Source organism: Epinephelus lanceolatus, chromosome 7, assembly GCF_041903045.1.
Source record: "Epinephelus lanceolatus isolate andai-2023 chromosome 7, ASM4190304v1, whole genome shotgun sequence".
Lineage (NCBI taxonomy): Eukaryota > Metazoa > Chordata > Actinopteri > Perciformes > Serranidae > Epinephelus > Epinephelus lanceolatus.
Window position 1 is genome coordinate 15,291,296 of NC_135740.1, and position 21,180 is coordinate 15,312,475.

General features: G+C 41.3%; 2 protein-coding genes across 16 annotated transcripts in view; one reads left to right on the forward strand and one right to left on the reverse strand.

Moving 5' to 3' along the window:
* The window catches only part of arhgef9a (Cdc42 guanine nucleotide exchange factor (GEF) 9a), a 49,170-nt gene extending 33,831 nt beyond the window's left edge, over positions 1–15,339 (forward strand). For 11 of the 15 annotated variants that reach the window (XM_033633046.2, XM_033633047.2, XM_033633048.2 and 8 more), the window contains 5 exons: positions 770–899; positions 2,938–3,069; positions 6,593–6,836; positions 7,112–7,180; positions 10,673–15,339. In XM_033633046.2, coding sequence (XP_033488937.2) covers positions 770–899; positions 2,938–3,069; positions 6,593–6,836; positions 7,112–7,180; positions 10,673–10,848 — 751 coding nt within the window. In that variant the 3' untranslated portion in view covers positions 10,849–15,339. Of the gene's footprint in view, positions 1–769; positions 900–2,937; positions 3,070–6,592; positions 6,837–7,111; positions 7,204–10,672 lie in introns of all 15 variants that reach the window. The other 4 variants (XM_078169221.1, XM_078169226.1, XM_078169227.1 and 1 more) reach the window with 1 other exon arrangement.
* On the reverse strand, positions 9,825–20,498 carry asb12a (ankyrin repeat and SOCS box-containing 12a). The gene is made up of 4 exons (XM_033633054.2): positions 20,250–20,498; positions 19,533–19,856; positions 16,805–17,333; positions 9,825–16,715 (listed from the first exon to the last, which is right to left on the reverse strand). The coding sequence occupies exons 2-4, from the start codon at positions 19,815–19,817 to the stop codon at positions 16,570–16,572; spliced, it is 960 nt and encodes a 319-aa protein (XP_033488945.1). The 5' UTR covers positions 19,818–19,856; positions 20,250–20,498; the 3' UTR covers positions 9,825–16,569.
* Between the last annotated feature and the right edge of the window lie 682 nt (positions 20,499–21,180).

The following is a 21,180-nucleotide window of genomic DNA, read 5'->3' on the forward strand; positions in this document are numbered from 1 at the left end:
TTCACAATCAATCAAATCATTTTCATTTTAACACATGGCCATGTGATCATCACATAGAACTCTGCGATATAAATAGATCACAGATTAAATATGAGTTTAGGCTTTTGCTGGCACATACACAAGCGTAAACATTCCCCACACACACACTGCATGCGCAGCACAGGAGCACAGTACACAATGTAAACATTTGCAGATACGCGAGCATCCAGATGTGCAAACTCATGCGTGCAAACCCACAGAAACATGGTGTAAGTGATTCAGCGTGTCTCAGCCAGCTCCAGGTCATTCACAAACCACACGTTCTCAGCCAGAGAGGGACAGGTGCCAGCTCTGCCAGCTCTGCCTGCCAGATCACAGTGTTTGACTGTTAGGAGCTGCAGAGAATCTGCCAGATATAGGCCTGCTCTCTGTCACACACACACACAACACTGTCACACACACACGCATTATCTTCCAAAGTGAGGATTGGATCCATTGCACATCTAAAGCCAGAGGGATAAATCCAGCTCAGTTAGCAAAGACGCAGTCAGAGTTAACTGTGGATAGAGAAAGTGGCTGATTAGAATTAAATAGCAGTGTGTTATTTTGACTGTGTTCCAGCAGACTTACTGCTGCTACTTGAGTTTATAACCCCAGTCCTTTAATAGGCTACTCTGTATCATTCACTACTGCAACATTACATGTCTTTTTAAAGGGTGGCCAATCTCCAAGCGCTATAACTTTTCCTTTTAACACCCCTGGAGTAATTATGTATACACTGTGTCCGTAGTGATTATCGATACGTGGCAGCAGCACTGGCAGTAATGCGGAACGTCACTCAGCAGATCAACGAGAGGAAGAGGAGACTGGAGAACATCGATAAGATCGCCCAGTGGCAAGCCTCTGTTCTGGACTGGGAGGTATGTGTATGTATTGACTGCGGAGTCATTTGCAAGCATCTGATGTCTACTGATGTTGTTTTACTGGCAAAATCTGGCTTGGTCTGTTTAGTCAATCTGTTTAGTCACACATATTGCCTAGGGAGATGGAACTTAAATTTTACTCCATATATCTCTCACTAAATATAAACACAACCTGAAGTTTACTCAAAGGTATAAAATGCAGGATTGTGTGTCGCTGTTTGCAAACACGCTCACCAGCAAAAGTGAAAGTAAAAGCCAGCCTCAGGTTTGCTCTCGTTTGACGTTTTGTTTGGCTGTGTTTTTGTTATGTCAGTGCTGTGTCTGTCAGATGCTTACTGCTGACAGTGTGGCACCTGGTCACTACCTTTTTATTAAGTCCCAACCTGTGGGGGTACACCCATAAAAACACCCAAAAACATCCCAAACACAGCAAATAAGAAAATAACAGGAAGAAGGCAGAGTCTCTGCAGTAAAACACACTGCCACACACTTCTGGTGGGTGATACGTGATGCTTGAGAGGGATTACTTTGTGTGAGTCGATACATTTTTTTAAGTGAACCCTGCATAGTATGTCTTTAAAGAAAACGTCTATTTAGTGTTGGTTTGCTTTAAAAATTCCAAATCACTCCTTTAATTCCTTAACTGTTAGTCTTTTAAACAAACAAAAAGGACATCTTGTCAAATTTGACTTTCAGATTAAAGGGTGAATTGAGCATTTTTCACCTAGAGCCTATCCTCCTGTGATTTTGTGTCTAAGTGACTAATGGGAACAACAGTTTTTGAAATTGCTCAATATTGAGCAAGACTGTGGTGAAAACAGGCTGCAGTGTAACCACTTGGGAAATGTTCTCACTGTCAATGTTTGTCCGCTAAAAGTGCTAGGTTTTGTCACTGACAGGGTCAGATTGTTATTCTTGGTGTCTGACATTAGAGTTGATCTTTTTGTTAAAGAGTAAGAGAGAGTACGATCCTCTTAGGTTAACCAGAAACAGCCCTGAAATTGCCACCACCGAACCCACCAGGCTCCTTTTAAATAAACATTAATTTTAGCACGTATAGAGCCAGCATATTTTCAGATCTAATTGGGTGTATTAGGGTTTTTTTCAACTAAACCCTAGTTGGTGATTGTTGGAACAGTGGAGAGAAGAACCAAGACATTGTTTTATGAGAGATATTATGTTTCTGTTTACTTAAATGAAGTGTGTTCCTTGATGATAGAATTACTGTTTATTTAAATGGAGTCTGGTGAGTTTCGCATTGACGATTTTGGAGCTGTTTCTGGTTAAACAGAAAGAATGTTATTATTTAACAAAAGGTTTATCTCTGTAGGGATCCATTTCATTAATTGCCATACACTTATATTAACAATCTGAGCCTGTCAGTGGCAAAGGCAAGCATTTTTAGTGGACATGCCCTGAGTGTTGACATTGCAGTCTGTTTTACTACTGCCGGCTGCAGTGCTCTCGCTCAATATTAGATAAGTTTCAATAGACAAAGAAACATGGGACAATAGGGAACAGGTTGAAAAATATCAGACTTACCCTTTAATAGAGTAGTCCAGCAATTTAGTTTTGCAGGTTCACAACGTTTTAATGCTTGTAAGAGACACATGGGAAATTAAACAACAGTCAAAATCAATGCAGCAGAGGTCAAGATATCCTAAGCTGTACTGATGAGTATGGGTCAAGCTCCAAAAATGCTGGATCCTACATTGCCCATAATGCAAATTGACAGTGTTTTTTGTTAGACTTCCCCTGCATGGTAACCAGTCATGTCTTTTAGACTTTGAAAAGTAAGCTTTCATTTACATTTACATTTACACCTGATGACATTACTATGACATCATCATGGTCAATTTCTCAGACTTGAAAAAGCTCCTTCATAGCCACGGGATACACTGTGTTCACAGGCTAAGACGTACTAACCATGATGAGTAAACTGAGCTTTACTGTATGTGTAAAATAGGTGGAGTTGCTTCATTCCACAGTTTTATCTGTGAGTATCGTCACTCATAAAGTGTGTTTGTGTTTCTAGGGAGATGATATCTTGGACAGGAGCTCGGAGCTCATCTACACTGGGGAATTGTCATGGATCTATCAGCCGTATGGACGCAGTCAGCAGCGAGTCTTCTTCCTCTTTGATCACCAGCTGGTCCTCTGTAAGAAGGTAGTCTCTCTCTCTCTCTCTCTCATTGTTTACTTTCTTTCCTTTTTGAAGACCTTGTCAGCTGAAAACAAGCTGATAAGCTAAAACACACCCTAAGCCTTTGCTCTTCAAAACTGTGTATCACATGGCTGGTGACGGAGACGCCTGAAGACAATGTGACTTCTTCAACCTTACTCGAGAGCTGCAAATAGATTACATAACACCTTATGAGACGCACCAGCCCTCAGTGAAGACACGTTCAAATCCTCAGCACCTTTCACAAAATGGAGCTGTGGTAGTTTGGGCTCTAATGCACCGAGGCTGTGCTCTCCTGTCAGACGGATGTTCACGCTCGGCTAGACTCGACAATACATGCACACGGAGACACAGACACAAATGCGGACAGACACTTGCACACAAACACACACGGAGGCTGGAGAACGGCATCATTATACGCACACACACGTGTACACACAGAGATGCTGTAATTTCGCCATTACACAGATAAACACAGAAAACATTAACAAAGACACACGGATATAATGTCTTTCTGTTTTTCTGTCCTGCCATCTGTCCTCATCTTCCCTGCTTCTATCATTGTTGAACATCTTTGACTCCAGAAATGAACTCCAGATCTTGTCCACTAAATAAACTCTGCTCTGAGATGCACTAAATTATACAACCTAGTCTTTGCTCCACACATCCTTCCCCAGCATCCTCAGTACAACATGTGTAATGGCAGTCCTCAGGGTGTATTAGTAACACGTTGCATATAGCCCTCCATTTTTTCCGCTCATCTCTTCCTTATCAGCACACAGATGCAGATTTGTCTCTGCATGCTTATTAAAAGATGCCCGTTCTTGTTTTTTCTTTTTACCTTGCTTGACCTTATAGAGTGACTTGATGTTATTCTGTCCTGAGGCAGCGGTCACAATGAGGATTTTTTATTATTATTTGGCCATCTTATTTCCGTGAAGTTACATAGGGTAAGGTTACTTGTGGTTGATGGACTGCTGTAAAGCTGGCGCAGTTATATTATTCTGGTGATTATTTAATCATCAGGAATGTGAGGGTTTGCTTTTTTCGTCTTATGTATTAGTAAAGTGAATAACTGTATTTTGGACAGTCAGATGTCTAAGAGGTGTCACCTCTGGTTTGAGAAAACTGTGATCAGATGTGTTGCATTTTTTAACATTTTATAGTCCAAGAATTAATGAGTTAATCAAAAAATTATTTGGAGATTAACCAGTGAAGAAAATAACTGCTAGATGCTGCCCTGTACTGGTGTAGTTGAAAAATATGAATTAATTATTTATAGTTTTTTGTGTATTTAATGGGCTAACCTAGAAGCTGAAAGAGAGACTTAACCACTTTTTAAATTAACAGTTCTAGTTTCAGATACTGGTGTGTTTCTGTATTTCTAATGTGTCTTGTACACTGAGGTTGTGTGCAAAATCATTCCTTATCTACTACATAGTGCACTATATTTATTGTCCACCATTTTATTCGAGTGTGCAAAGTCTCAGTAAGTTTATCCACTACATAGTGCCCTCAAAACTTCCACAGTGAAACAATCTCACAAAGCACTGCCTCGTATTTAACACTGTACATGTGAAAATTATTGTTGAGTGTCTCTACAGCTGTCAGTGCAAAATGATGATGATAAGTAAGTGTCTGAAATTTCCATTTATTGCTCACTTTTGACACACTGAAAGTCCAATATATAGGGAGTAGTGAATGAGTGAACACGGGAGTGATTGCACACTGCATGTCTAAGACACCTAGTTACTGTGGTGGTGTTAGACTGCATGGAGTAGACAGAATATTAGAAAAACACTTCTGGATACAATGCGGTACAATAGAGCTGCAGATATTAGTCAGGTTTTTGGATTGTTGGACAGTTGTTTGAGGATATGACATCATGCTTGCCAACTTCCGATTTTCCTGGGAAACTCCTGTTTTTTTTTCCTCCCAGGGTCACAATTCTACCTTATTTCTCCCGATTAATGACGAATTTTCACTCCTTTTTTTTTCTTTTTGTTATGACTACCTGTTTGTGGCACTGTGTAGCATGGAACCTCCCGCAACTGTAAAAGCCTACTGTTTCCTCCCCATTGGCGCTTCCCTCCACATTTATCAACACTCCGGGGCCAGAGGGGCACCCGAAAGGCCCAGATGAGTCAGGCACAGTTGCCTGTGGACACCTCATCTCCGTGCTGACTGTGTTACGCATGTGTGGGTTTGAGGGTGCCTGGGGGGGGGGGGGGTGGGGGGGGGTTGTTGGGAACCAGCTTGCCGTCTTTCGTCATGACAGGGTACCCAGTAGGGGTGTAACGTTACAATGATCTGGATCGATATATCGGTTTAATGATCTACGATTCAGTATCATCATTGCAAAGTGAAAACATCAATTGTCAGCTTTTTTCCGTCCAAGCACACCTCCTTCTTAAACATTCAAACAGTGCTAGCAGTCTGGTGCCAGGCAGACAATGGTAAGCAGCCAAGAAAAAGACTGAGAGGATATTTACTGATATTGTCTCATATTGATCGCAGGCCTGTGAATTGAATCAAATCAAAATTGTATCATTGCAGTCTTTGTGAGATCAGCAAATATTTTATCATTGTCCAAAGACTCAACATAATATCGGATTAAGATGAAACTTGTGATTTACACCCCTAGTACCCAGCTGTCCTCCAGAGGCCGTGAGCCTCCTGTTCCACCTCGCTTACAAATCCAGGACCCAAAGGTGTGGGCCAGGAAGGACAGCCGGCTGTAGGTCCCTGGCACGGGACAAGCTTACGGCCTTGGCCTCCTCCTCTTGGTGCTCTGCTGGAGTACCAGGGGCATGAACCAAAAAAACTAAACAAAACGATATGTATTTAACATAAAGAATAGGATTTTGCAATACTTATTAGTTTGTAATTTTAATTATATTAATAATTAAAGTCGCTAGAATTCAGGAAACAAAGTCTCTGGAACTTAAATATTACTGGAAGAGGACACCAGAGAATCCTGCCTATTATTGAGGTCTCAAATTCGGCAGATATGTGTAACATTGTGCTCAGGGAAACTGGGATAGACATTTTTGCACATTTTCTGACCAAGTGACTGATCAAAAAAATAATCATCATGAAGATAATCCTTGGTTGCAGCCCTGTGGTCCAATACAGCAAAACCAATAACAGGAGTCTTGGGTGAGGTGTAATCAAAAACTGACCATTACAAGCATCACAACGATGGGATTTTTTTTTTTTGCAGCGTTGTTGTGCATTAAATTTTACCGCTGTATCTAATAAACTAGTATATTTGCCATTGTTGAAATAGCACTTTCTACCGTTTATGATATGTCAAGCAGCTTTGCAGAGAAGTTTGGCATCCTGCAATGTGTGTGTAGAAGGTGTTTGTATGTTTGGGCAGCAGATGGAAAGGGTTACATAAGGCAGGCTCTCAGGATACCAAGGGAAGGATGCTTGTTGACACCTCTAAGGTTCAGCACACACACATGCACAGGCTAACAGACGTTCCCCTCCTCCTCTTCCCCAGGATCTGATACGCCGGGACATCTTGTACTATAAGGGCCGCATCGACATGGATCGCTACGAGGTGCGGGACGCTATAGACGGGCGCGACGACGACTTTAACGTCAGCGTGAAGAATGCCTTCAAATTGTGCAACAAAGACAGCGAGGAGATCCACATCTTCCTGGCCAAGAAGCCAGAGGAGAAGATCCGCTGGCTCAGGGCCTTCCACGAGGAGAGGAAGATGGTGCAGGAGGATGAGAAAATCGGTTAGTCACGCACCTCTCTGCACCTCCCTGTTTGGAAAGCATTAGTTTCATTCACAATGGCCAGTGGAGCTCCAGTTACATGTTGCATTTGCTGCAGCACACTGTGACTTTCTTTAAGCACAAAACATGAATTCCCTGTGTAATGTATGCAACAGTAAAGCCATAGCTGACATGCTACATGCACAACATAGGACACATGGTATTACTGGGATTAAAGTAGGTTTTGCATTTAATGTAAAACTTGTAAAAAAAATAGTCTACTGTTTGTTGTTTAGGTTTTGAGATCTCTGAGTACCAGAAGCGGCAGGCGGCCATGACAGTGAGAAAGGTGACCAAACAGAAAGGTGAGGCAACAAGAAGATATCAGGTGATTTCCCTTTTCTTTTCCTCGTTGGTGTGCTCTGTCTTCTCATCGCTGTTTACTCTTTACTTCTTAACCTGCTCTCTTTTTTTACTTTCTACACCTTTTTTTAAACATGCCTACTTTGTTTATGAATGGACCTAGACTATCTGTGTACTGAGTAAGCTAGAAAAGTCACGTGGATTCATGTCGTCTCGCTATATTACTTTCAATATTTTTCCTTTGAGTTAAATGTCTGTCGGCCGTCACACAAGGATGATTTGATATGAGTTGTAAAGCAGCTGTTAAGCATCAATGAAAAGACAGAGGGCTGTTTGCATGAAGTATTGAGTTTAAAGGGTGATACCGGTGTTCATGACATGTGGGTCCTGTGTCACGCTTGTCTCGAACAAATTTCACACCTCAGACAACTGTTTGCATTTTTTCTTTTACTGAGTTAGGGGGGTTGTCGGTGCTTATTACTTCAATTCACATCCAGAATGTCAAGGTATACCCTAAGCAAAAATATTTTTGGTTTATACTTACCTCTGATGTGCACAGGTGTTTTATAGGTGATTTATTTTCTTTCTCCTAGTTCAGGTTCTGTGTACAACATAGCATTAATATATATATGTGAAGATGTAGGGGAGTTATGGAGTCACGCTACCTCGTTATGTGTTGTAATCTGAGCTACTCTGTTCTTTGCTGAGGTAGATAGTCTGGCTGTGCGAATATGTTAGTGCATGTGAGTCCTGTGTGTATGCCACTGGCTAGCTAACCGCCACTGCTCTGCACTGTGCTTACACTAAAAGGCTTCACAGCAGAAATAAACATGTTAAAGCCTGGTACAAAAAAATATATTTTTGATCTCTATAGCTAATTTCCCTGCTCAAGTGGGGAGGGGGTATTTTTATGTAAGTCACCCATTTACATTTTATTTAGGCTTAAAATTATGCATAATTAAGGGCATGGCCACTTTGGATGACAAGTTGTCATCGTTTGCAAGAGGCAGCAGCTGTAGTCTGAGAAAAAATAACTTCATTCACTGGGCCAACTGCCGGCAACTTTTAAGGTGGAACATTTACTTGTTATGTTACTCAGTGTGTAAGTTGATGACGTGAATCCATCAACACACCTTTAATTTCAATATTACATCTTTGACCGTTAATTTAGTTTTTATTGTCTCTCTTTGATGACATACCACTTTTAGTAATGAGTGGATCTTTAAGCGTTTAAAAATATGTATTATGTGAACTGCCTATATCCCAATCCTCACTCGGAGAAAAAAGAAAGCATCGTGCAGTGTAGTTCCTGTGGGCTCCGGCAGCAACAAACCCATGAGCTTGCCTGAGAAGGACTAAATGCACAAACCCGAGAGACTCTCACTGCAGCCTGTTCTATTTTGTTCTGAAAATGTTGGCGTGCAGCCTCATTCTGTGGACAATAAACGAGGTGCAGACTTCCCTCTGTGTCACTGGTGATCAGGAAATACAGTGAGTGCTGGACGGAGCAGTGAATGACAACAACGCCACTCACACAACTGTTTGCGTTGGAAATGCTAAGCAGACCTAGGGTCTAGGTACCATGTCTGAAGGGTTATCTTTGATTCCAAAGGTACCATAGTGTTTGGTGGAAATGGGGCTTATGAATCTGATCAACCCCTTGCTTCTCTTCAGCTCCACCTCTTGTTCAAATATGGTCAGTTCTGACTTTAATAGTGCAAGATGGTGACAAAACAGGAGTCCACAAACCAACAGGTGACGCCACAGTGGCTACATCTGTTATTTCATATAGTTTATAGCGCAAAAGTGTACCCACTTAGCACAGTTAGCTCTTTCAGCACTTGTTGCCTTTGTTAGCTAGTTGTTTGTGCTGTTTGCACCATTAGCAGCTAGCCACTGGCTCAGCCACCTCAATGTTGAGAGCCGTCTGCAGACAACCTCTAAATTATAGACACGTTCTGAATATTGTGTAGAGCTCCATTAATAACAGCATCTAAATTGTAGAACAAGTAGCCTTTACTTTACATTGTGTAATCCAGCACAGTGGAACATTACACCATCAGGGTAATCATGTTACTTTGACTAATTTTTTAATTTAATAAGTTATGTTTTAAATCCAGAAGTATCAGAATACTGTTATCTCCGACAGCTTCCACCTATCTCGGTAACAGAAAAACATGTCAAACAAGTTCATCAAGGTGCTCGTTCCTGACAGACCATCAGACAGAGGACCCACATGTCCGAAACGGTTGGTATCATCCTTTAAGATTTAGCCATTTTAGTGCTAGGCTAGATGTTTGTACATTTACCATTACTGATGTTCTTGCTATTGCCAGTTTCACAATAAGCATGTAACCATCCATTAAGGTATTAATTAACCAATGACCACTGCTGGAATGTTCTCTCTGACAATAGGATCCCTGTAGATGTCTGTCAGAAGTATATGTTGTGTGTTTCTAAGTGCTGTATGTGTACATGGCTGGCACAAGGTGAAGTACTCTTTTGAATTTCAGATTCATTTATAGATTTCATCTTGAGAAAGAGGGCCATGTTGTATGGACATGGTTTGAAAATGATAAAGGTATATGCATTAGAGTTCTCCTTAGAGCTAGCACAATAAGATGCCATGGCAACTGCTAAGCAGCATTGGGAGGTGTTGTGATTAACGTTGGCATTGGAGCATGCAGTCACAGTCCAATCCGTTTACAAGCATTATCTTGACTATCCAAGATAAACAGGTTCCTCTAACACAAATAGATCAAACCCTTCTAACTGCTAAAACAGTGTTTGGCAAAATATCCCCCCCCAACAAAAGACACTGTTCCTCATCTTTTCATTTTCTTCTTCCAAGATGCCATGGCAACTTTTGAATATTTCATCTCCAAATATTGATTGTATCTAATTTTAATTGCACTAGCATAGTTGTGATGCTTGTAGACTGTAGCTCAATGACATTGTAGACTGTAGTTAAGTGCATATTAACAGCTTTCTGTTGGCTCTATTTTCGCCACTCTTGTGTTCTCAAGTGTCGAGGTTGCTATTCAAACAAACACGCTGTCAACAAACATGGAAGAACAATGTCCCTTGTCCCAATGCCTGGTTTCATCATTGTATCCGATGTAATCTGTTGGTTCTCTTGTTTGCCTGCTACAGAGTTTGATTGAATAGCATCTTCAGTCTCCCTTGTGTCATCGCTATAGCTGAATTCCACTTTCCTCCTAATTCAGCTGTCATCATATGATCATGTTGTATCATATCTCAGGTTTAATATGCAGGAATGTTAGCACTGAAGGCTCATTTTGTATGTCTATGTGCCTGTTTTCTTTGGAAGCATGACTCGGTGTTGTGTTGTTGTGTGTGTCTGAGATACATTACTGACAATGTTTCCTGTTTGCTATCCACCTCCCTTCTTTTTCTCTCGCTTTGTGCCCTGCACTGCCTCCTTGTCCCCACCCCTCTCTCCCTTCTTGCTCTTTTTGCACCTGCCTTCCTAGGTGTAAACAGGTGCACGCCCCCCTCATACCCGCCCCCCCAGGACCCCCTCAGTGCGGGGCAGTATGAGGTAACGGAGGACATGGCACAAGGAGAGGTTTTTGAATTCAGTCAATCCAAAAGAGGCCAGGCTCCTTTCTGGCAGAATTTTAGTAGATTAGCTCCATTTAAGAAATAGAGATACACAGACTCTTCTGAAGGACCAGCTATTTTTCTTAGAAGCACTAAACACTGGATGATCATGTCCCCATGATGAAGAAAAATACGAAAAAACATACACATGAGACTTTTGAAATTAAGGACCATTGTTAATATAGATTGGAAGCAGCAAGAGGACTGAAGACTTGGATTTAAAAAAAAAAATTGAGAAAAAAAAATAAAACTTTACAATTCATATATGTTAGTAACGTTCTTAGTTATCACGCCTCTCCAGCTGAGTCAACCATCATGAACTCTTTCCCTCGGATTCTGCATCATCACGCCATCTGAATGTCCTGGAGTTATTTAGATTGTTATATTATTTCATTTTTAATCCATCACCTGGAGAGAAACACAAGGCCAAGCCAGGGCATTCCTAGTTGTATGATTGTGTTGGAGAGAAAAAAAAGCTGAGATCTTGCTGTGCTGCTATGTGAGATTGCGTGTTGCATTCTTCTGAATGTGAGATAATAATGACAGGCCTCAGCCACTGGGTGTGGCGTCTGAAGGACCCATGAAGCTCGACCGTCGGCGTCACCTCTGAGTTAGATCCATTCTGCCGCTGATCACAGACCAGCCAGGCCCATCTCTGCTCTACTGATGTCTGGATCTCCTTCCTCACTCTCAGCGCTCAAGTGTTCCTCTCTCTAGCTGTTCACATATAGTAGCCCTCTCTTCACCACATCTGACGTTCGCAGTGTTTCCCTCACTCTCCGCATCCCTCTCTTGTCCTCTCTATCGCTCTACCCACCTGCTCAGCCTCTGTGAGTCAGCGGCTCTCAGAGGAAGAGCTTCATTCTTTTGGAAACCTGCCATTGGTCATGATACGATGGGTCAGGGAACAAATCAGTAGTCGGAACATCAATAGAATATTTACATCCTTTCACCAACCACTTTTGACAGGGTATTCATAACCGATCACGCCGAAGGGCTGTGGGTTGCGTTTGACGAGAGAGTTCGCCGCTCAGATGAAACAGCTGGGAGCAGGAGATAGGCAGGCCGCGGTCCACCTGCCTTGTGTCAGAGCCCCTCCCCCACTCTCCCCAGAGACCACCCCTGTAGCACTGTGCTGGCAGCTCACTGGGTGTTTGGAAAGAGAACAGCCTACCTTCGGAGATCCGCTGAGAGCTAAAAAGTGAAGTTGAAACATTTGGCCAAGGTCTAAAATAATATCTCTTTTTTCACGTCAGCTGTCAAAGAAGAAAAAAAACTCCCTCAGTTGACTTAATTATTTTGCATTGCTCACATTGTGAAAAAAAAAGGAAAAAAAAAGCACAGCACATTTTCAGTTTGAGGAGTGCATTTTGATGCAAACATGCCACAGTGTGAGAAATTAGAAAGATCCCTTAACCAGCACAAGGGGAAACGGTCAAAAAGATGGCAGAAATTAAAAATGAACAGGACAACCATAGCAGTCGGTTGTGAGTCAGCACTGAAAGAGAGTACACTGCAGAAGTGTGAGCCAACACCATAGGGAGGCAAAAAGGTGAATTTAATCTGTAGCATGCAGGTGTCCTCTGACAGATTCATGCATCTCTTAAGACTGCAGCTTCAAATCTTGGCACTCCTCTCCCGTTGTTTTCCCAGATCTGATCCATGTTCTGGCAGTTAGCTCGGCACAGTTTAAGTGATTTACAGAGGACTGTGGGCCTGATCAGATTGATTTGTTTAATCAACAATGTCCCCGAAGCTGCTGTGGGCGAGATCCTGCCATATGCTACTTCAACAGAGGTGTTAGAGAAGATCTACTGCTTTACACACATCATGAAGGTATATTCTTTTTTACAGTTGGAATGTAAGTGACACATGTCCATGGTTTGTGATCATATTTTGACCTCAGAAGTACATTTTGTGTTGACTTATATCACCTGATGGACAGTACATATACAGTATGACAACTTTGTGCAATGTGATATATCATTATATATCTTCACTATTCACTACAACGTGATATGAAAGAGTTATATATCGTTCTATGTCATTTGTTTGCCTTCTTATAGGCCTTATAACCTATTGGAGAAAAAAAAGACCTTAGACTTGCTTTGTATGTTGTGTAATTTATGTTTTGTTTCAGTAAAGAAAGTTGAGAAATGGGTGAGTTGGCTGCTGGTGTCTGTAGAGATGGCTCCCAGTGAGATTGTTTTGGAAGATAATTCCCAGGTCTGGCACAGCAAAAAGATATGGTTCCCAGGCCATGATAACCTCAGGTCCCATGCTACGCCCACCCCCACTCCCTCAACCCTGCATTCCCCTGCTCCACGCCACCACCAACATACAGACACAAGCACGCAGGCACACACACAGACACAACCACGCGCACTTGCTGGCCCGTTCTGCTGCGGAGAAGAGAGATGCTATCTAACAGTGCCTTCCAGCATTCCACTAGTGATTATCTATTCAGTTTCACAGGCAGATTTGAATTAGTCATGTATTTTCCCTTCAGTGTGGGACTTGCATCTCTCACTCTCTCTCTCTCTCTTTCTCTCACACACACTGGGAATTCCTCGTTCCCCAGTGCATGAGACCCACTCGGACAGAAACTTAGAGGTCAGGGCCTTTTCCATATGAGTAGATACTGTGCTGTCTGACTGAAACACACCTTATGATATTATATCACACGTACATAGCGGTAATTTTATTGCACAAAAAGAAGTTAAATCTAATTTCAGACGTTTAGAAACCACATAGAGTTCCTTTATTGTTATCTATTTAACATGCTGAAAGATGGGTTTCATTTGAATATATAGTAGGAAACACATTTTCATTAGTCAAGTTAGGTTGCACTTTTCAAAGTATATTATTAACAGTGAGTTATGAATCAAAAGAAGAATCATCTATTTTACCTTTATCAGCTACACACTGTAAATAATGTAAAAAGAACAGATCATATATTTGGATATTGGTATTTTGCGTTGGAGACGAATGTTGTTCCAGTTCTAGCGTGCGGTAGACCTCAGTACCAGGTAAAATGCATGCTCGTGGCATCCAATATTTTGCATGAGACCTTAGACAAATCTTAACAGATTGTTTAGTTTCATTTAACTTCCAATGGGATTTTCTTTTCTTTTTTTTTTTTCCACACCGCGGAACCATTCATTTGTGAGCCCGTACCATCTCACTAAAGGGAGTTCTTTTCTCTGTCCACCTGTCTCCTGCTCACTGCACATTACAGGTTGTAGCTTCTGTTTTTATTTATTACCAAGCAGAGGGGAGCAGCTTCCCTCACTCTGAATCAAAGACTGAACTGTTGATAGGTGAAATGAAAGGCACTAATGCTCTCTTTGCCCAGATATATTGGGCACTATAAACTTATTTTAAATCCTTACTTTGTTTTTTAAACTCCAGTCTGCACTGTCATGGTCCAAACTGCTGGTTATTGTTATTATTATTATTTTGAACGCCATTAACCGCTGAGGCAAAACGGGTATGATTTTTCTATGACAACAGTGAACCAAATAGGAGTTAGCACTGATCATGGGTGTTTGTGTATAGATTTGTAGTCGAGCAGAAGAGCTGAATAAATGAGAAACCTCTCGGGATGAGCTAAAAATAAACATAATCCTGAAGACACACACACACAGCACTTCATTGCAATTCATATCATGCTCTTGTTTCTACTTAAGAATTGATTCTTTGAAATACAATGACTTGACAGTACAAATTAATTCCTCACTTGTATTTATTGAATGCAGTATTAAATAGTTACCATTTTGGCCACATTGTTAAAAGGGTGTATATATTGGTTTTATTTTTCTTATATAATTATCATTCTGACCTTGTACTGAGAGCTGAGAGGACAGCCTTCTGTGTGGAAGATTTTATTTCTCTCTCTCTTTCCAGTCGTCAAACCAAGACAGCCAACTTAGCAGACTGTCAATTGGATGCATCAGAGGTTGCTCAGATTTGTGTAATTCCTTTTTATTCCAGGGTGTACATGAGCCGCTAACAGCGTTCACTCACATTTAGCATAGCAGCATCTTCAGTAGGAACTCCTCAGCAGTTGGTTCTGCAGTCCTGTGTTGTTTCAGAATAGTCAGGGTACAACAGAGTCTTCAATGAGCCATATATTGATGTGGTGTTCAATGACAACAAGGTGAACAGAAGACTAACATCCCACTTTTGGAATCTATCCATTGTATATTACCATCTAGTTTGAGGTCTGGATTTTTGCCTATCACAGAACAATTTTACTTACAGTATCCATATCCTTCGTCACCATATGCAAACATTTGTCATTTTGTTTTCTTGCTGGCCTTTTTGAGTTTGATTATTTGTTGTAGAAATGAAAAACCTGAAAAATAATGCCTATTCAATCCAGAAACTGTGAATGGGAGAGTGGAGATGTCAACTGTATGTACATTATATGTTTTGATGTAATCAGAAGCACTGGGAATATGTTGTACTTCGCTGTAAAAAATAAATCCATATCTGATATAGCTGTACTTTTGTTGAAAATAAAACCTCTACAGAACTGCGTGTCCAGGCATCGATGTGTGACTGGGAGCATTGTGCCAGGTTTCCTGTTTTTTGACATCATTTCCTGTTTGTAGGCCTCTCATTCCCAATTGCTGACACATTAACTTCTGGAAGCATTACTTAAGAGAGCTTTAAGGAAGTAAAAAGACAGGATAATAACGTCATCGGGCCGGTGTTTACAAGTCACAAAAGAAGAAATTCAACAAACTTGCAACCACAAATTGTAGCCTGGAAATAACTATGCTGTAATCAATAAGTAATGAGACTTATGCAAATATATTTTTCCCAGTTGGCCGTGCTGAAGTGTAGGCTGATCACTCCGCTTCCTAATGTTTTGAAGTCCACAGATGCAAGAATGTTTTTCAGGCAAGATCTAAGGCACCCTGGTGCGTTGCAGACACTGTCTCCGTGTGTGTTTGTGTGTGTCTCTCCAGTTATGTCCTGATGTCTAAATGAATAAAGTGAGACTGTGTGTGGTTATGTAATGTTACCTGTGAGAAGGACAGAACTAAGGGTGCTGCAAAGAGGCATTAACATATGTTCAAAACTACAAATGAGAGGCATCAAATTTGGACAAGAGCAATAAACAGTGTTACTGTGGTCTCTAGTGGTCAGTCATGGTGTTACACTTCTCAAGGACATGACAGAGTTTCCAACATGGAGCCCTTCATGAGTCCTGTGTGTGACAAAGAAGCTTCAATACAACCTGAAATAGGCTTTTAAACATAAAGGGACAGTTCACCCCAAAATCAAAACTACATATTTTTTCTCTTACCTGTAGTGCTTTTTTTCAGTCCTGATTGTTTTGGTGTGAGTTGCTGGGTGTTGATAGTATTGGCCATAGAGATGTCTGCCTTCTCTCCAATATTGTGGAGGTAGATGGCATATCTCTGGCCAATATATCCAACACAAAACAATGTAGATTGATAAATAGCACCACAGATAAGTGGAAAAATCTGTATTTTTTGATTTTAGGGTGAACTTTCCCTTTAAGCTATTTAATAAATACATCTATTCGTAGTCACAAACTTCAATCTTAATGTATAAATAATAAAAACAAGACTTTATAGCAGTGGGACAGCACAGTGATCCTCGTGTGAGTGTTCGTTATGTTGCCCTACTTTTGGAAAAAGCCAGAGATTAATATTCCAGTCATGAGTGTAAAGCAATGAGGTAAAAAAAAAAAAAAAGTCACTGGCCATATATTCTGATGCTAAGATGAGCATCATATGAGTTCAGAGGTGTTGTGCTTCAGGTAGTTCCTCAGGATCAGAGGAACACCCAAACTATCAATGGCAGGCGCTTTATCGGCAAAGGAGAGGTATCTTCGAATTACCAGCCGAGTCTGCGACATCAGTGTTTTGGGGCAAACTGGAGCAGACACAGACAAATAAATGCGGGTTAACATTTTGACACATCTCGTCAATGCTTACTGGATTAAACTATAATCAGTGTCTCACCTCTCTCTTTGAGCAGCAGAACCAGAGCCTCATTCTGCTTTGTAGTCTTGTCAATGATCAGTGTAGGCAGATACACGTCCGCCCCAAAGTCTATGAGAAGCTGGATGTACTCCACCCCACAGCCATAACGCAGACACACCTCCAGGACTGTCTTTGGTTGCTTTATCCTGGCCAGCATCTTCTCGTCTGTGCAATTGTAGTTGGGGTTGGCCCCATGGAGAAGGAGCAGTTTGAAGCAGTCCAAGTGTCCGTAAACAGCTGAGATATAGAGGGGCCCTCTGCAGGCTGTGGCATTGGAGGCCCACTCTGGGACTTTGGGCCTGACGTCCACCTCGGCTCCGAAGCGCAACAGCTCTCGCAGCACATCTACATCCCCCTCCCGGGCTGCAGTCAGCACCGGGGAGCAGTTGTTGTACTGGCTGCCGTTAGGATCAGCACCGGCCTTCAGCAGAGCAACCACGCAGTCCAGATGTTTCCCGCTAACAGCTGTGAACAGAGGCGTCTGGGCCTTCACATCCAAGCTGTCAATCTGGATTTAAACAGCAACACACAAACACGTTGGAAACATTCCTGACAAACTGTCATTTCTATTCGTTAATGTGCACTCTGTATCATAAAAGATGCTTTAATTGATTTTGTTTGGCTGTGAACACAACATAGACAAACTGTCACCTCTCAAGTTAGCAAAGAGTTCCCTATTTAAAAATCCACATGACACTAAGCAAAATGAGAATTTATTTATTTAACCAATGACTTTAAGTCCAATGTTCACTCTCCTGTTAGCTCAGTTTCAATCTTTACACACTCCTGAGGGAAATATCCGGCTTTGTAACGGCTGAATGATCCGCTGTTTCCCTAACTAATTGCAGCCCAGTCAACAGAACAAAATGCTGGGATTGCACATCTCTGTAAACAAAAGATATGTTACATTTGTACATTTCACAGTATCAGATCAACATTTCTACTAAGACATAGTTCAAATTACATGTATATGAGCTGAGTTTCTCATTAGGAGGAGACCTACGCAAGACAGCTGCCATGCAGCAGACCACTGTTTGAGACCAGTGACATTTCCTGCTGTGTTTGTGCCCACAAAACTGGGTAGTTTTTAACCCAATGTCAGGACAGTTCTAGCTGTGTTTGTTGCGACAAAACCGGGTATTTTTTTAACGCAATATCGGGACATTTCCAGTTGTGTTTGTGGTTACAGAACTGGGTATTTTTTAACCCAATGTCAGCACATTTCCAGCCATGTTTGTTTTAACAAAACTGGGTATTTTTTTATCTAATGTTGGGACATTTCAAGCCTGTTTGCTGCAACAAAACTAGATATTTTTTAATGTAATGTCAGGACATTTCCAGCTGTGTTTGTTACAACAAAACTGGATGTTTTTTAACCCAATGTCGGGACATTTTCAGCCTGTTTGTTGCAACAAAACCGGGGATTTTTTAACGCAATGTTGGGACATTTCCAGTCGTGTTTGTTACCACAAAACTGGATGTTTTTTAATGCAATGTCAGGACATTTCCAGCTGTGTTTGTTACAACAAAACTGGATGTTTTTTAACCCAATGTCAGGACATTTCCAGTTGTGTTTGTTACAACAAAACTGGATGTTTTTTAACCCCAGAGTCAGGACATTTTCAGCCTGTTTGTTGTAACAAAACCGGGGATTTTTTAACGCAATGTTGGGACATTTCCAGCCTGTTTGTTGCAACAAAACTGGATGTTTTTTAATCCAGTGTCAGGACATTTCCAGCCGTGTTTGTTGCAACAAAACCTGGAATTTTTTAACACAATGTAAGGATGTTTTAAACTGTGTTTGTCTTGACAGACCTGGGTATTTTACAGCACAATGTCGGGATGCTTCCAGCTGTGTTTGTGACGACAAAACTGGGTATTTTTTAATGTAGTGTTGGGACATTTTCAGCCATGTTTGTTGCAACAAAGCCGGGCATTTTTTTTAATGCAATGCGGGGCATGTCTAACTGTGTTTGTGGCAAAAATAAAACAACATGAAAAAAAAAAAATCACTTTAAGCCAAAATAGGGTTTTTTTCCTAACCTTAACCAAGGGTTTTTTGCCTACACATAACAGAGTGTTAACCACAGCACTATCAACACATTTTATCATATTCATGGTTTGGAGAAATGTATAATGCCAGCATTTATTCTGGCGACTGGGTTGCTATATGTTGTCACTGCCCATCTGCTGTTTATTACTGGTCAGGTAGTGTGAAGTGGGATTATCAGAGGGTTTTTTTGCCAAAAATAGCTGCCTGCTTCTTTTGGTAACAACATTAATTATGAAAAACTAAAACAAAAACCTAAAGGCACTAAAATATTCTGTAGACCTGAGGTGAACTGCAAAGTTGGGTAATAATCTTATGAGGGCATGTCACTACCAGTGACTTCTTTCATATTACACTTCGCCATTGGATCCATTGTTCATTTAAAACATTGATTAGTACAGCTTCAGTGCTGTAGAATGAAGTGAAAATCTTTTCTCACTCTTCATTTTTAATAGATGAAAAAGACCTGCAGGAAGAGTCCAAGAACCTTTCTGGGTTTTTAAACGAAATGTTTGATGGCTGAGTGCAGTATATAATTTGGGTTATTAAAAAGAATACTTATGTCCATTACACCCACCAACAGGCACAGCTCTCAAACACCCATCTCACCATCCTCATCTGAAAACTCTACAACAAAAAGCTCTCTCTGTATCTCACCTCTGCACCATGCTCCAACAACAACTCCAAGCACCTCAGGTGTCCCAGAGCAGCAGCAGTGCGCAAGGGGGTTACTGGGACCCCCCACCCGCTTCGAGCATTGATAGACCTCCTGTAGCTCTCCTGAGACAGGAGCTCAGAGAGCAGAGTCACGTTGTCACTGCTCACGGCGTTGTTCAGGGCCTGACACTGTTCGTTGTCCTCATCCTCCTCCTTTGGCTGCAGCATGGAAAAAATCTTCGAAATGTCCATCAAACTCATGTTGACAGCTTGGCCCAGAACCATAATGTAACCCCAGGCTGGTGCAAGTCAGAGCCCTTCCATCTGCAATGGCAGAGAGAGATGGTAATGCACCCAAACACACACACACACAGCAGACATACTCTTGTCATATTTTGTTAGGCGTGATTTTTATTTCAACAGAACAAATTCCTTCATGAAAATTAAAGACTGGCATTTCTCAACATGACAGTACAGTAAGACTATGGAGTTTGTTTACAACACACAATTACTGTATGTAAGACAAATCACATTAACACCACCTACGTAGATATAATGTGCACTGCTTCAGAGCCATACATGTATGTATTTTTTACCTGTAGACACAAAAATGAATGCTTCTCTTGTACATGCCCACAGAGTTTGCTCAGCAGAAACAAAGTTACATGTTTTATGTCAACAGCAATGAACTGGAACTTACTGCAGCAAGACACTCACCTCTACGAGTTGCTCACTGAGGTTATTTCCAAGATATCAGAAGTTTTAAAAGTCCATAATAAGTCACGTGGAAGAGAGAAGGGCAGAAATGTCCTCAAGGAGTTTGTGATGCTTCCAAAGGAACTGTGAAATGTGAAAAGTGCAGCATAGTGTGTGTGTGTGTGTTGTGTGTGTGTGTACTGGGGGCCAGAGCTCCTTTCTGGGGGGTGGGGGCTAATTTTAGGCCACAGATGGGCCTGGCTAAACTTCCATTCTTGGAGAGTCAAGGCTCAGGTTTATAATTAGAAAGGTGATATGAGTGTGACACTCAGTCTGTGATTGGTGAGTGTGTCCTGAATACAAACAAAAATGAAATGGAGATGTCTGTGTCTCTGTGTCGCCGTACACGGAGAAGCCTAATTCACCACAATTTTTTTTTATTTCAGCTTGTCAAATAGGCTGCAACTGCACTGTTGGGTTTCCCCACTGTATAAAGGCAAATTATCACTGAGAAAGGCCGTTAGTTTGCCTGCATGTGCCCCGCTATCACCCTGCTTCCCCGATTCACACCGAGGCAGCCATTTCAGTGTGTCAGCTGCGTGACTGTCAGAGGCTTTAAAGGAGCAGCCAGTCAGCTGTTCCTTTGCCAAACCCTCCCATGTCTTCAGACTGTCCCATGTTTAGAAGGGAGGCTGTGACACACCACATTCTTTCAGCAGATGGCACAAGAGTCCAGATTCCTGGCATTGTAGGAATACATGAGTAAACTTTATTTATTTATTTATTTATTTGAGCACACAGACATGGAACAAACAAATGTGGGTAACTTAGATTTACTTTTGATGCAAACTTCAGGAATCCTGAAAATAAGACTATTAACCAACTGTACAACAACAATGCTATTTACTTATTTATGCATTGCATTGTAAATGCACTTAACATCTAAACTGCA